The sequence below is a fragment of the Notolepis coatsorum genome, assembly GCF_963971535.1.
Source record: "Notolepis coatsorum genome assembly, chromosome: 10".
Taxonomy (NCBI): domain Eukaryota; kingdom Metazoa; phylum Chordata; class Actinopteri; order Aulopiformes; family Paralepididae; genus Notolepis; species Notolepis coatsorum.
The window spans coordinates 83,098,799-83,113,776 of NC_140174.1; the positions used below are offsets into that span (position 1 = coordinate 83,098,799).

General features: G+C 46.5%; 1 protein-coding gene across 1 annotated transcript in view; it reads right to left on the bottom strand.

Moving 5' to 3' along the window:
* Window positions 1-1,527: 1,527 nt before the first annotated feature.
* Window positions 1,528-14,978, bottom strand: part of LOC311235615 (gastricsin-like) — a gene marked incomplete at both ends in the record, with an annotated part of 34,672 nt that continues 21,221 nt past the window's right edge. The window contains 6 exons of the mRNA XM_084323079.1: window positions 1,528-1,692; window positions 5,913-6,011; window positions 6,249-6,396; window positions 6,737-6,853; window positions 11,209-11,408; window positions 12,801-12,919. Coding sequence (XP_084179205.1) covers window positions 1,528-1,692; window positions 5,913-6,011; window positions 6,249-6,396; window positions 6,737-6,853; window positions 11,209-11,408; window positions 12,801-12,919 — 848 coding nt within the window. The remainder of the gene's footprint in view (window positions 1,693-5,912; window positions 6,012-6,248; window positions 6,397-6,736; window positions 6,854-11,208; window positions 11,409-12,800; window positions 12,920-14,978) is intronic.

The window sequence follows — 14,978 nt, forward strand, 5'->3', positions numbered from 1 at the left end:
TCCTTCCTATTGCACCTCCAAGAGGGTCTGTGGTTGGGGTGAGAGGTGTCCTTGACGATACTGCATGCCTTTCTTAGACACCGTTTGTCTACAGTATATATAATGAGTAGACAGAGCACTGGTGCAGTTTTGAATGGCCAAATCCACAACAAAAAGATGGTGGCATATTCTAAGAAAATGATTGCCATTTAAGAAAACTCTTGAAAGAAATGGTAACTGCTTGGATTTGAACCATTAATAACCTTTGCGTCATGAAACATCATGTTTATCTCTAGATTAAAGCTTATCATGCTAAATAAGAATGATGTTTTCCTATAGACGCTTTCAAAGTGACAATAATAATGTCCTAAAAGGACCCAACAAGCATCTCCCTGTTTGGTAATGACAACATTGTATGCGCGTGCGTGTGTGTGTGTGTGTGTGTGTGTATATCATATATGGAGGCCTTGAAATGTTGTAGTGAAAATATGTCACTGGTGAATATCCAACATGTCATTAACCCCTTAAGCATACCCCACATTTGTTTTTGGGTTCCAGCTGAGAGGTAGGAGCTGGAAAACATAATTTCCATAGCCTGAAGTCTTATGTAGTATAGGTCAAAAGTTTATAAAAAACCCACGGAAGATGAATGTTTTACAAAGGTTTTTGTAATGTGTGTACCGGTAAAAATTCAGCATGATTATCCAAAATGTCCGTCCACTGCCATTTATTTCAATGCTCTAGTCAAAACAATGGACTTCTTCGTCTTCTTGTGTCACCTTCCCCCACTGTCGACGCTCGTCTGGGATTTCGGAGCAGACGCTCATTGGCTACAACGGTGGTCAATCATTTTCGCAGTGACTGGTCAGTTCAGGACCATTTACCACTGGACGTGGTCACTTGTCGGAACGCCTTGTCAAATGACGCTCGCCAGATATTTAGTCTTGTAACTCGAGACCTGAAGCACGCAATAGGTTGAGTGTGGTGACGATCGAAAGGCGGCAAATTCAACTTTCCAACAATGTATTGAAAAATGCTGCCCGGAGCTGGCAGACGAGAGCAAAGTGCAGCGTATGCAGTCCCCAGAATGTTAAGAGGTTAATGAGCTTTCACCCTAATCAGACAAACATTCTCACACTCTCGCAGCCAAGGTCGCTGATTTCTAGAACAGAGTAATTATGTCCCGGGCTAGTAAGCATGGCATTCACTATCCCAATGTCAGTCAAGGAAAGTAATTAGGAATGCACACGCACACACACACGCACACATGCACGCACGCATGGCCTCTCCTTCATGGCCTCGGGTGGCATGATAACAGGCCCTTGTGGACAACAGTAATTCATATTTGACGGTTTACTCTCTCATCTCTACTCTGTTAAAGAAACATGTAACTCTAGAGATGTTGTGTTTCTACTTTAATTTGAAACTAAAAACAGAGACACGAAACACAACCTGCATTGTTGAGATGTCAATTAATTTAATTTGCATTAACAAAATTAAACTATGAAGTCCTTAGAGGAAAGCCTCTACAGGTTCCAGCTGTGATGTTCAGGCAAGGTTGGCGAAGCCCACACGGTTGTAGCTGCGGTCGTAGACGGAGTAGTACTGCTTCAGGAACACGTCTCCAAAGATCCACAGAGGCAGGCCGTCGTGAGAGGGCAGGTAGGTGGGGGCGATGGCCACTGAGCAGTACTCCTGTCCGTTCTCGTTGTGCTGTACATGGAGACAGATAATTACAGCCCGATCTCGCTTAAAATATGTAAATAAAGTACTAATCGGCCACAGGAAGAAAGGTACATATTGTACATTATCTTATAGTAGTTTGTTTATTATTTATTATTTGTCACAACAAAATACAGAATACTTTATGATGAAATGCTTGTTTCTGTATAAGCCCCTGAGAGTGTGCTACATACAGTAAAAAGAAAGTAAGTAAAAAAAGTAAGTAAAGTCTATATACATATATACAATACAGAGTAAAATGAGTAACATACGGTTATCCTATAACCATAGTTATATGAGTATAGCGAGCGCTCTGCTCGTAGTGGAACCTTATCCCTTTCAATCTAATTATGAATAAAATGTCTCCACATGTACACACCCATCCGCCTGGCCACACCCACATCCGCTCCTCTACATAAGTGGGGACATGGCCATACTAACAGCTCCTTCCCAAGTCTTTCACCACCGAAGGCGAAGACCACAGGGTCCTCAGTGAGTCCAAGCAGAGCGCTCGCTATACTCATATAACTATGGTTATAGGATAACCATATGTTATATTATCGTATAGCTTACGCTCTGCTCGTAGTGGAACACAGGAGCTGAGCAGAGCGGAAGCTCGACAAATGTACCCACTGAGGCCCCCCACAACCATCAGAACCGGGGAGGACCCGAGCCCCCGGACTTCCCTAGAGGGGGACGGGAGGAAATCGGATCCGACTGTGCGAAGAGGGTTTAGCAACTCAAACGCACAGGGTGAGCAGATCGTGGGACTTACCTTCACACAGAAGAACCCGCGACTACACAGGCGCGCATCCCACATGCCACTAGGGAACGAACGGGAAGGACAAAAAACTGTTACAATCCCTAACATCACAGGGTCAAAATCAAGAACCCAACCCTGTGGCAAGGCCGTAGCAGCGGAGCGCGAAGGACGACCCACTCCCAGGAAGGGTCAGGACCCCCCGGAAAAGGGGGCCTGGTGAGGCCAACGACGCCGCAGCATCGAGACCCCACCAGGCGGTCACTAGTGACACTACCCCCCACATCGCCAGCGTATCGGACAGGGCCCATCGAAGAGCAGGCCCTTCCCCCCTACAGCACGCCGCCCTGAAGCACTCAAAGAGGCTACAGGGGAGACAACCGGGGAGACAACCCCCAAAGAGATTGATCCCTCAATCCAGGCAACAGGTCAAAAGAACTTGACCTGTTCCTGGAGCACTACTCTCCTAAACAAACACACAACCCCACAGCTAGGTGAGGGTTTACACATCGTATCCCCAATATATAACAGTGAATAAACACACAGTTTGTAACAAAAAACAGTCCCCCACCAGGAGGGACCTTTTATTTAGTAACAAAATTATATGTTGGGGAGGGGAAGGGGACAGGGATAAACGGGGAGAGTCACTAGCGGCGGCCTCCATTGAAGGGAAGAATGGGCGGACAACGCCCGTCTCTCTCACAGGACGATGTTGCCAGAGATGACCTATCATGTCATCAGGAACAGGTGCAGGCAGAGGCTGCGGCAAAGCCACGCCATTATGCGGCGGCCGCCATGAGCCCGGGGAACAAGGCAAGCTACTCCCCTTGCGTACCTCCCTCCACGTCACTCACGTCCCTCACGTACGGGAGGCTGCCATGTCGGGCGTCACCATCCGACGCGGCAGATAGCTGGGCATCTTGTCTCAGGGTCGGAGGTTCTAACCCAACACCGGAGAACAAGGAACCCCAAGGAGACGCAACACTCCCTGCCACACCCCGAGGGGGAGAATGATACGACTTCATTGGGGCATCAAACAAGAGCGCTCTTGCCCCCTCCATGTGATCCTTAGTTTCCATCGGAAACAGAGACAGGGCAAGAGCACTCTCGTCCGGCTCCAGCACAACCCCAAAGCCAGGCCGTTCGCCCCTGCAGCTCGTCGCCTTACGACGGGAGCGAGCAGAGGCGAAGAGTCTGTGTCGCAAATCCCCAGCCACCAGAGGAGCTGTCGGCCTATCGGCCGACTGTCCACTGGCGGGGGAATCAGGGCCGGAACTAGGCCATCTCACGGGAGACGGCGGCTCAACGGCCCCTCGGAGAGGCAGACTCACCACCGGGTGCCGCCCGGGCGTATCTGACTGCCACGACCATGGAGTCAGAGCAGCCCCACGACGCATGGCGGACGCGGCAATGGAGAAGCGCTGGTGAAGGGTGACGTTGTGAGCGCTCGAACCCCCTGAAGGTGCAGACATTATGACTTAGCTTTTCTCGTAAATTGGCGAGAGAGAGAAAAATAAGATACAATGTCCACGTAGCTCCTTTCCAACAACTATTTCGGCACTAAACTCAAGTGGTGTATACAGACACTTGTCGGTGGTGAAAATAGGGAAGGAGCTGTTAGTATGGCCATGTCCCCACTTATGTAGAGGAGCGGATGTGGGTGTGGCCAGGCGGATGGGTGTGTACATGTGGAGACATTTTATTCAGAATTAGATTGAAAGGGATAAGGTTCCACTACGAGCAGAGCGTAAGCTATACGATAATATAACAGTGAGGTACAATGCAGAGGTATACAGGGTAGGGTGCAAATGAGGTATGAATGTAGTGCAAATCTCTTTAATAATAGATAAATATAAAGTGTGTTAAAGTGAATAAAGTATTGTATCGAAAATGCACAATGTGTATGTATGTCTGTAATAAGTACATATATTATACATTTTGTTTTTGAACTTTTGACATTTTCAGAAAACCTAAGTTCCCCTGCTGGGGAGTAAACCACACGAGAGGCAACTAAGGCAAGTGCCTTTACCTCAAGACTACCAAACTCTAACCTTAACCACACTGTTACCTTAAATTAACCATAACCGTTTAACCCTAACACTAACCTTAACTCTCACTTCATATCTTAACCATAACCGTTATGTGAACATTAAAACGAACCTCAACAGTAACCATAATCGTAATATTGCTGTGTATATATCAGCGTGGATGGGTGGCTTAATCTAGTGGTGAGGGCACTTGCCTGCAACCACAATCATTGGTCCTCATGATCGAACAGACTTACGAGAAAGTTACGGACACATTTCTTCGTCACTCCACTTATGAACTTCTCTGGCCGATCAAACAGTTTATTTTTGGGGATTTGTTCATAGCTAAGAACAGACTGGTGTGCGCCCATGTTCTTATTCGAATGACTTGTTAAAGGAAAACTCCAACATTTTGGGAAATTAGCTTATTTGCCATCTACCCTGGAGTTAGACAAGAAGATACATACCTTTTTCTTCTCTGTGCATGCAGTAGGAGTAGGAAGACGTTTGGAACTAGGCTAATGGAGGAACCTACTTCCAGTGACTGATGCTAAGCTAGGCTAACGGTGCGTGTCTTCCTACTCCTACTGCATGCACAGAGAAGAAAAAGGGTATGTATCTTCTTGTCTAACTCCAGGGTAGATGCCAAATAAGCGAATTTCCCAAAATGTTGGAGTTTTCCTTTAACATATTTTGGTTTTCAATATCATAGCATAACATTACACTCTGTAACATCATTATGTCTTGGCTGCTCGACAGATTCATCACCATGATCTTAAAATTGGCATCGTAACTCCTCCTCTGTTGTTTGTCAACTTGCCCAACTTTTGATTTGCACCTGTCACTGCAGAGTGTTCTCGTGTGTGTGTGTGTGTGTGTGTGTGTGTGTGTGTGTGTGTGTGTGTGTGTGTGTGTGTGTGTGTGTGTGTGTGTGTGTGTGTGTGTGTGTGTGTGTGTGTGTGTGTGTGTGTGTGTGTGTGTGTGTGTGTGTGTGTGTGTGTGTGTGTGTGTGTGTGTGTGTGTGTGTGTGTGAGAGATGGAGAGGGAGATACAGAGAGAAAGGCGGTGACTCGTTTGCCGTGATCTGTTGTGAATGTATAATGACATTTAAAAGTCTAGACCGCGGAAATAAAACAAAGCCTTTTTCATATTTCTTTCTTATATTCGGCACAATACATGTATCATTCACTAATTAACCCTTTCACCGCCGCACTACCAAACGGCTAACCCTTTCACTGCGACAATACACAGAAGGTTAACCCTTTCACTGCCACATGGCAGCCGGTTAACCCTTTCACTGCGACCATCGGTTGTGTGACAGTAAAGGGTTAACCTTCTGTCATGTGGCAGTGAAAGGGTTAATGACCCAACGAGTCATGACTCATCCAACATGCGCTGACGGAACGCGTCGCCACATGACTCACCTGTGAGATGTATGCCGCGGGGGGCAGGGGGAAGGCGATACCACTTATGACAAAGGTGAGAGTTGGCAGGTTGGACACCTGACTGCAGTCCACCATGTACTAGGGAACAAACAGCACATGGAGACATAGTCACAACGTGATGCTCTAACTCCTCCGGTTTGTTCATAGTCTCCATTACTGGTCGTGTCTGTCTTCACTCAGTTTGGTGTAGAGGTTGTTTGATTTTCTTTTACCTCTATGGCATATAATGGCATAGGCTGGGGAAATCAAGACCCAGTCGTATACTTGTCAATGGAGAATGCTACTGGGGCGGGGTGTGTGTGTGTGTGGCCTTACCCTTCCATACTGGTTCTGCTGGGCTCCGATGTCTTGCATTATGCTTCCCAGGATCTGCCGAGGAGCAGTCAGTGTGGAGGTCCCAGTGTCCACGATGGCCTGGCAGCCCTGAGAGCACACACCAGTCGCCCGGCCTCCAACCTGGAAGCTGCAGGGTCGTCATCATCACACACACTATCAGTTATCAAGTCCTCCTTTTACATTCAGATTCTTATGCAGAAATGAGTCTTTATTCATCCTTGTGACGTTTCATGGTGCAGTGACACAGCTCACTGGCCACAGATGTCATGCGATAATGATGATCACCTTCTATTTGATTACAATCACCTGTCGTTCACCAACCTACGATTGAATATTATGAATTGTCTTGAACAGAATCAAACAAATGTAAGCAGTAGGTGCAACCATTACCCTAGAAGTAACATTCCAACAGTAATGAGCAATTTGTATAACAATCATGTCACTGTTTGGTGTGTGAAGGTGTAGACCTTTGAATGCCGATCTGCCAGTAGGTCTCCGAGGTGACAGGGGTCCAGTAAATCTTGCCCGTGTACATGCTGGTGTCTACTCCTCCGAATGAGAGCACACTGCCTTGCTCTCCTTCACTGTACAACACAACACAACACAACTGTAACAGAAACACTCACAAATCACTCGTCAGCACTCTCTGTCAACCTTGATGTAACATTTCTGCTGACATTGGACCTCATTCTCGAACGGACTTACAAGAAAGTTACCAAAAAAATTCTTTGTAACCTGATTTACGAACTTTTTTGGCATTCTCGAACGGCTTCTTTCCGTAAATTCGTTCGTAGCTATGAACAGGATTTACGAACTCGAAAAGGCAGTCGTAAGTCGGACAGACTGGTGTGCGCCCGTGTTTTTAACGGCTTCATTTGGGAGAAATCCTTGCGGATTGTGTTCACTTCATTCTACAGACATCATCGGAATTCCTTTTTGACTCAACGAACCATGTCCGAAAATAAAGAACTAAACCCAATCGCGAGGATGTAGCTATAGTGGAATAGACTGTATTATTATTCCATATACCGTCTTGTTCTCTATGATATTATTTATTGTTGGTTTTATTTTATTTATTTCTTACATTGCTTAGTGCACACATCTAAGAGCCAGTGGGGAAACGGCTTGGTGAGGATGCAGATGCGCCCAGTGCACAAACACACACGCACGCACGCACGCACGCACGCATGCACACACACACACACACACACACACACACACACACACACACACACACACACACACACACACACACACACACACACACACACACACACACACACAGAACAAGACGGTATATGGAATATTAATTCAACATGGCAAATTGCTTTCGCGCTACCTGTTGAATATTTCCCCCATAAGGATCAACATGAACCAGATGCAATGGATAGCCTCTCCTTATGAAGGTGTACGAGATCGCACTTACAGTTTAAGTATGAGTGATGTTCTTCATTCATGGGAACCCAGCTGCGATGATTTTGGCCACTTACGAAGACCGCTTCACACGTTCAGGAATCCGGAGGAGGATTTTGTTAGTACAAACCTTTTACGAAGATACTTAGGAAGATGTTCGAGAATGAGGTCTGTAAGAGCCAAACCTTGAAAGTTTATAGTTTAGTTGCGAATTATTTCTAAGAATTAACATTACATGTACGTTAGATGTGTTACTGCGCATGTGCGAGAGTCTTTATATGCAGTGAACTTGAAGTGCCTAGTTAGTAGTAAGACAGTGCCCATGCAGTATGGAAGCACATGTAGTGATTGTTAATTGTACATAATTCACCCACGGAACTATTGTTAGGAACAAGAGTTCCGCCCGAACATTATATGAGGTGGCACTACCTGCCACCACAGGTCAGTCGACTGCAAGCAACGTAGCAGTAGCATGTTGTGTTTGTCTCACAAATAAATGCTGTTCGCTCTACCTCGAGCTACCGTCTCCGACTCCCATCTCTCGGCACTACACTGGTGACCCCGACATTGGTCTCGCTGAAGTATCAGGGACCGAACCAAACATGGCAAACGATGCCGTTATTCTTCGATTGCCGGAGTTTTGGGAGCATTCTGCGGCGGCGTGGTTCGCTCAAACAGAGGCGCAGTTCGCCCTACGAGGGGTTGACGACGACGCCGCGAGATATTACCACGTCGTCTCGAGCCTCGGGAGCACTACAGCGGCGAGGACGGTAGGCTTCATAACAGCTCCGCCTGCCCGGAATAAATATGAGGCGTTTAAGACGCACCTACTCAGAATATTCGAGTTGTCACAGTCAGAGCGGGCCCGACGCTTGCTGGCTATACGAGGCTTGGGGGACAGCAAACCTTCGGAGCACATGGAGATGATGTTAAACCTGCTGGGTGCAGAACGGCCTGATTTCCTGTTTATCGAACTGTTTCTCAGGCACATGCCGCCACACGTGCAGACGGCACTTGCCAATACAGCGACTACTGATCCCCGTGCTTTGGCAGAAGAGGCAGACCGCTTCTACCTGGCCACTCGACACTTTGCCCCAGGGCTAATAGCCTCGACTCGCGGTTACACGCCGCAGGGGGGAGGGGCGAGGAAGAACAGGAGCAGCGCTGCCGCAGGCCTGTGTTATTACCACGCGCGTTTCGGCGCGAGGGCGACAAGATGCCGTTCCCCTTGCACTTTCGTCATAACGCATAAACGCAGACACCTGCGCCCAGTAGCAGCGGTGAGCGCAGGTATGTCGAACCGGCTGCTTTTCATTAGAGACACACTCTCCGGTTGCAAATTCTCTGCGACACCGGAGCTCAGAGGAGCGTCCTGCCAGCTACAAAAGAGGACACCGCCGGCGATGATAGAGGTCCACGCCTGACGACCGCCAACGATACCCCTATCCGCACCTACGGTACAAGGACCGTGGAACTGTGTTTTGGGGGCCAGCGGTTCACGTGGGACTGCATCACGGCCGACATTTCGTTCCCACTACTCGGGGCAGATTTCCTGGGTGCACACGGGCTCCTCGTGGACATTAGACATGGCCGCCTAATAAACGCGCAGACACAGGCTTCGTTGGCATGTGTCCGCGATGAGGCGACATACGGCGGCCTTCTTACAGCTTTCACCGACCACAAACCCCTCACGTTTTCTGAGTCAAGGGTAGCGGAGCCAAGGTCGGCACGACAACAGCTCACGTACGATTCAGAGTGCGCCGCGAGACACGTCGCCGAGAAGCCCAACGTCGTCATCGGAGCTGTACAGCCGGACCTTGACTACGTCAACAGGGGCTCGGAACAGGCATCCGACCACGACATCCAGGCCCTCGGGACTGCAGATTCCAGTCTACGCCTGGAGGACGTCGCGATTGGTCACTCGGGTCCGACGCTGCTGAATGACCTATCCACCGGACACCCTAGCCCACAGGCCCCTGAGGACTGGCGAAGGCTCGCCTTTGAGGTGGGGTACAACCACCACAAGATTGAACCCGCCCACGTAGACATTTCCCAGCCCTTAGAGCTGGCCCTCTCCCCCCGCCGAGGCCGTCCGCCGCTACCCCGAGACCCGCCAACGACGGAGCCGCCGTTGGCCTCGTCGACGTCTGTGCCCCCGGGTGTCGGGGAGGACGCGGGCGCTTGCGCCGCCCCTACCTCCCCGCCCCTGGCTTTCCGCACTCACCGTGGCCGGTTCATGCCCCCGGGCGCCGTGGAGGGGGCAATCGCTTGCACCGCGCCCCCGGTTGTCCGCTCACGCCGCGGCCGGGTCGTTGTCTCTCCCCGCCGTGGAGATTTTGACCATGGATGAATTCTGGGGGGGCTTGTGTAGTGATTGTTAATTGTACATAATTCACCCACGGAACTATTGTTAGGAACAAGAGTTCCGCCCGAACATTATATGAGGTGGCACTACCTGCCACCACAGGTCAGTCGACTGCAAGCAACGTAGCAGTAGCATGTTGTGTTTGTCTCACAAATAAATGCTGTTCGCTCTACCTCGAGCTACCGTCTCCGACTCCCATCTCTCGGCACTACACACATAACTTTTTGACCGTAGTCCAAAACGTAGTCCACCGATCCTAATTCGATCTATATCCTGTTGAAGAATGATGTTGTATATTGTGTGACTGCCCAAAGAAAGTAAAGAACCTTCAAACGTAATCCTGGAGTCCGTGAGTGTACATCATAACTGTGGATACAGATTTGTATTAGCCATTGGACACGAGTCTGAAACTTTTTTGCTGCACGCACTGAAAACGAAATGGTAAACGAAACTCCGAAGAAATTCTGCCATTACAAGGTCCATTGTCAGTATAACCCAAGTCAAACAAATTCATATTTCCCCATCCTCAAACAAAGTTGTGTTGAAAATAGAATTCCACCCATTATGTACTTTTTGTTTAGTATACCTGCAATGTATTTGTGTGCTTTCATGTACTAATTCAAAGCACATGTTTAGTATGATAGTCATTCATATACTGTGAGACTGAGTGTAATCTAAGTACACTTGAAAAATGTTTACCAAACTTAAGTTATACTTAACTTGCCAAACTTGTACTAAACGTATGAAAAGTGTTCTAATTTGGTATACAAAACTAACATCTGTAGTACAGCTTTTAACACACTACAGTAAGTACAACTTAAGTGGCTTCAATTTAACACAACTTTTAATAGATCAAAATTATACAAAGTATACTTTTAGAAAATATACTTTTTTCTAGACCGTGTGTTCTAGTCAGGACGATTCGTTTCTTTTCTTTTTTTTAATTAATGAATTAATAAAGATTAGTGATGACCTGCTTAACAAGGTCAAAATGTAACCCACTGGAATATTGTAACTGACATTTAAATTGGATAACCTTTCAATCAGATGACTGTAATCACATAGTATCCAACCCAACCCAAGCCTGTACATAGTACATGATTTACTTCAAGAATAGCAGTAGGCCACTTGTAGTAGCAGATACACAGTGTGTTTAGAGACCTGGAAAGGTAGAAAGAGAAGATGTTTGCCGGTAGCAGGTTATCAGCCATCATGTTGTCCATGACTGGGGTCTCTCCTCCAGCTGAGATGGCTGGGTAGGACAGGCCCATGATGCCGTCAAACTGGGCCACCACAAAGTTCTGTCCTGGCTCATTAGTGCTCAGACCAATCTCCTGGTTGTTGATCACAATGCCACCGACCTGTCACCAAAGTACACGACTGGAGTGATTATATTCAAACAGAACAGTGGGCAGTATAATATTAGTGTATTAAACTAATGCTCGATAGACTAATGCTAGATTTATTGTCAGATTTTGTTTTGGTCTTTTGGTCAAGTTCAAGTTCAAGTTTCTTTATTAGTTGTCATACAGAAGTACAGAATACTTTTATACAAAATGCTTCTTTCTGTTACGCTCCAGAGACTGCTAGACAAAAATAGATAAGTATAAAATAAGTATAGCAAGTATAAAATAGAAGTCAAGTATGTAGACAAAAGTGTTCAGTATATACATATATACAATGTTCAATGCAGAGTAGAAGTAACTGAGTTACCATACAATATACTATACAGTGCAAAGCAGAAATGGGATGAGGTACAATTTAGGTACAATTTACAGTAAGGTGTAATGAGGTATGGGTTGTAGTGGAAATTCTTTACCAATAAATATAAAGTGTGTTTAGGTGAGTTGTTTGTTTAAAGTGAGTGTGTGTGTGTGTGGATGTGTGTGCTGTGAGTGCATTTGATGGTTGTTACATAGTGGTATTATTCGTTGAGCATCGATCCTGATGGCCTGGGGATAGAAGCTTCTTCTGAGTCTCTCTGTGCTTGCCATGAGACTCCGGTATCGCTTGCCTGACCGCAGCAGTTCAAAGAGGCAGTTGGGTGGCTGGAGTCTTTGATAATTCTCTTAGCCTTACCCATGCACCGCTTGTTGTAAATGTCCTGGAGAGTGGGAAGCCCCCCTCCAATTGTGCGTTCGGCTGAACGGGCCACTCTCTGTAGTCTGCTACGGTCTTGTGCGGTGCTATTCCCAAACCAGGATGTGATATTGCCAGTCAGGATGCTCTCTATTGTGCATGAGTAGAAGTTCTTAAGGATCTTCTGACTGACTTGGAACTTCCTTAGGCGCCTGAGGAAGTAGAGGCGTTGCCATGCCTTCTTCACAACACTGTCAATGTGTGTGGTCCATGTCAAGTCCTCGGATATGTGGACTCCGAGGTACTTAAAACTGTTCACTCTCTCAACCGGTGCCCCGTCGATACTGAGGGGGCTGTAGTCCCTGACCCCCGCCCTCCTAAAGTCCACAATCATCTCCTTTGTTTTGCTGACATTCAGGGAGAGGCTGTTCTCTTGACACCATCCCGCTAGAACCTTGACCTCCTCCAGGTAGGCCCTCTCGTTGTTTGCAGAGATCAGGCCCACCACTACTGTGTCATCAGCTAATTTGATGATTGTGTTGTTATTCCGCTGTGCCACACAGTCATTGTATTATTAATAAACCACAGACATAGATGTCTGTTGGTTGGTGTCATGTCTTTGAGGCTTATCTAGTTTCGGCTAAAGCATAATATGAACGATTACTCAGACTTACGTTGACGGTGTCGTATGCAAAGATCCCCTGAAGACTCCCAGCTCCATAGGGCAGGTAGAAAGACCTTCCATCAGCTCTATAGGTAGAGGACCTCTGGGGGTAGAACTTGTTGTGCGTGTCTGAGAAGAACATAGAGCAGAATTATCACTGAAGCCTGCACCATATGAACATGACTTTAAGCCTGCGGACCCTTTTGATCATCAGAATGTATTTACTTAGTTCTACATGGTAGTCGATGTTCCAAAAAAATAACTACCAGCTTAGTGGAAGCATGTAATCACACTGGAACATCAGAATCCCATGTGTAGCATATTGAATATTCTGCTAAGTATTCAGAAGTGCTGACTAACTTGTTACTTCCCCTGTGTGTATAAAGTGTGATAAACAGTGTTCCTTTTGATATCTCGCCCGGACTACTAATGATGCGAGGTGCTCTTCTTTCTCCGGCTTCGATATGGACCATTAACATGACATTGAAGCATCTTTCTCCCTGCCTGGAGTTGTCTTATAGTGGGATCAGTTGCGGTTGCCAGCAGGGGGCAGTGGTGGCAGGTGGAGCGGAGGAGAGAGGAGCAGCGAGTAAGAGATGATTACCTGGAGGGTGGAACAGAAGGAAGTCCTCTTTGACAGTGAACTCGGACGTGAGCGGTCGCAACGGGCGTGTGCTCTGGACGAGCCCCGTTTGAGGAGTCCCGTTGAAGAGCCCCGTTGGAGAGCAACGGGTGATAGAGAGTACTTGCTATAACACGGGTTATCCTAGAAGTACAAGCATGGCCGCCTAGTTATAGTTGAACGTGGGGGTGCAAGATTTATTTGTATTCTTACATTTTTTTTCCTTTTTTTTTTGCGTGTGCAAGACAGGCAAGGGGTGGTTCGGCAGATTTTTTTTACATTTAATGAACACCTGTACATGCAATTTCCTGCAATATAGAGCCTTCAATATTGACCAATAAAGCTGCTCTTTTCACTATAAAACTCTATATATTGCAGTATGATAGCCAATTACTATAATAATAATAATAATAATAATAACTTTCCCGATCCTCCCGAAGCCCCTCCGTTCACATCCGATAACCAGCAGCAACAAGCCAACAACAACAACATCATGACCGTCAACACAGGGACCCTGATGTAAACAAGACAAAAGTCTTTCTCTGGTCTGCATCCCCTTAACAATTGTATGTATTGAGCCGTACTGTATTGGACCCATTTTGCAATCTGTTAAATAAAGTTTTCATTCTTTATATTGCAGTATGATAGCCAATTACTATAATAATAATAATAATAATAATAATAATAATAATAATAATAATAATAATAATAATAATAATAATAATAATAACTTTCCCGATCCTCCCGAAGCCCCTCCGTTCACATCCGATCCCCAGCAGCAACAAGCCAACAACAACAACATCATGACCACATCAACACGGGGACCCTGATGTAAACAAGACAAACGTCTTTCTCTGGTCTGCATCCCCTTAACAATTGTATGTATTGAGCCGTACTGTATTGGACCCATTCTGCAATCTGTTAAATAAACTTTTCATTCATTCATTCATGAAAGATTCACTAGCTAATGGTTAGGTAACGCTAAGCACAGCGACTCGGCTCGCATCACCAATACGATACATATTCAGTTTCAATCTGTTTGCGCATTTAGTATACAGTCACAGTGTTCGACTTACGTAATTATTTGCTCCATTTGGTGTAAAACGCAGAAGGATAATCCTCACAAAGCCAATGTTAAATCCAATATCGAGGTGAACTTTTCTTCACCAGGCATTCAAAAAACAGCGCCTCTCCCGAATACGCTCATGACGAGGGAGTCGGGACAGTGGGGCACTGGATCAAACCATTAATGTGGGGGGTCACACAATCTTTGGAAACTTAAAAACTTGCTATTAAGTGTCATTGCGTATTATTATTGCTCCATTGGTCAGGCGTCTATGAGTACAAGCGATAGTGAAGTGTGTGAGTTAGCGATACAGAAAGAAGAACCAACGTCCATAGATAACGTGTTATCCCAGAAGTGTGGGCGGTGTATTAGCATGCTGCTAACGGCTATAGTGACTCAAGTATATCACCAGGCGAGCGTCGCTGAAGACCGGTGGTGCATACAGCCACGTTGCGTTAGTAGTACAGACGATAGCAGGAGGGTTCACTAAGACCCACAGT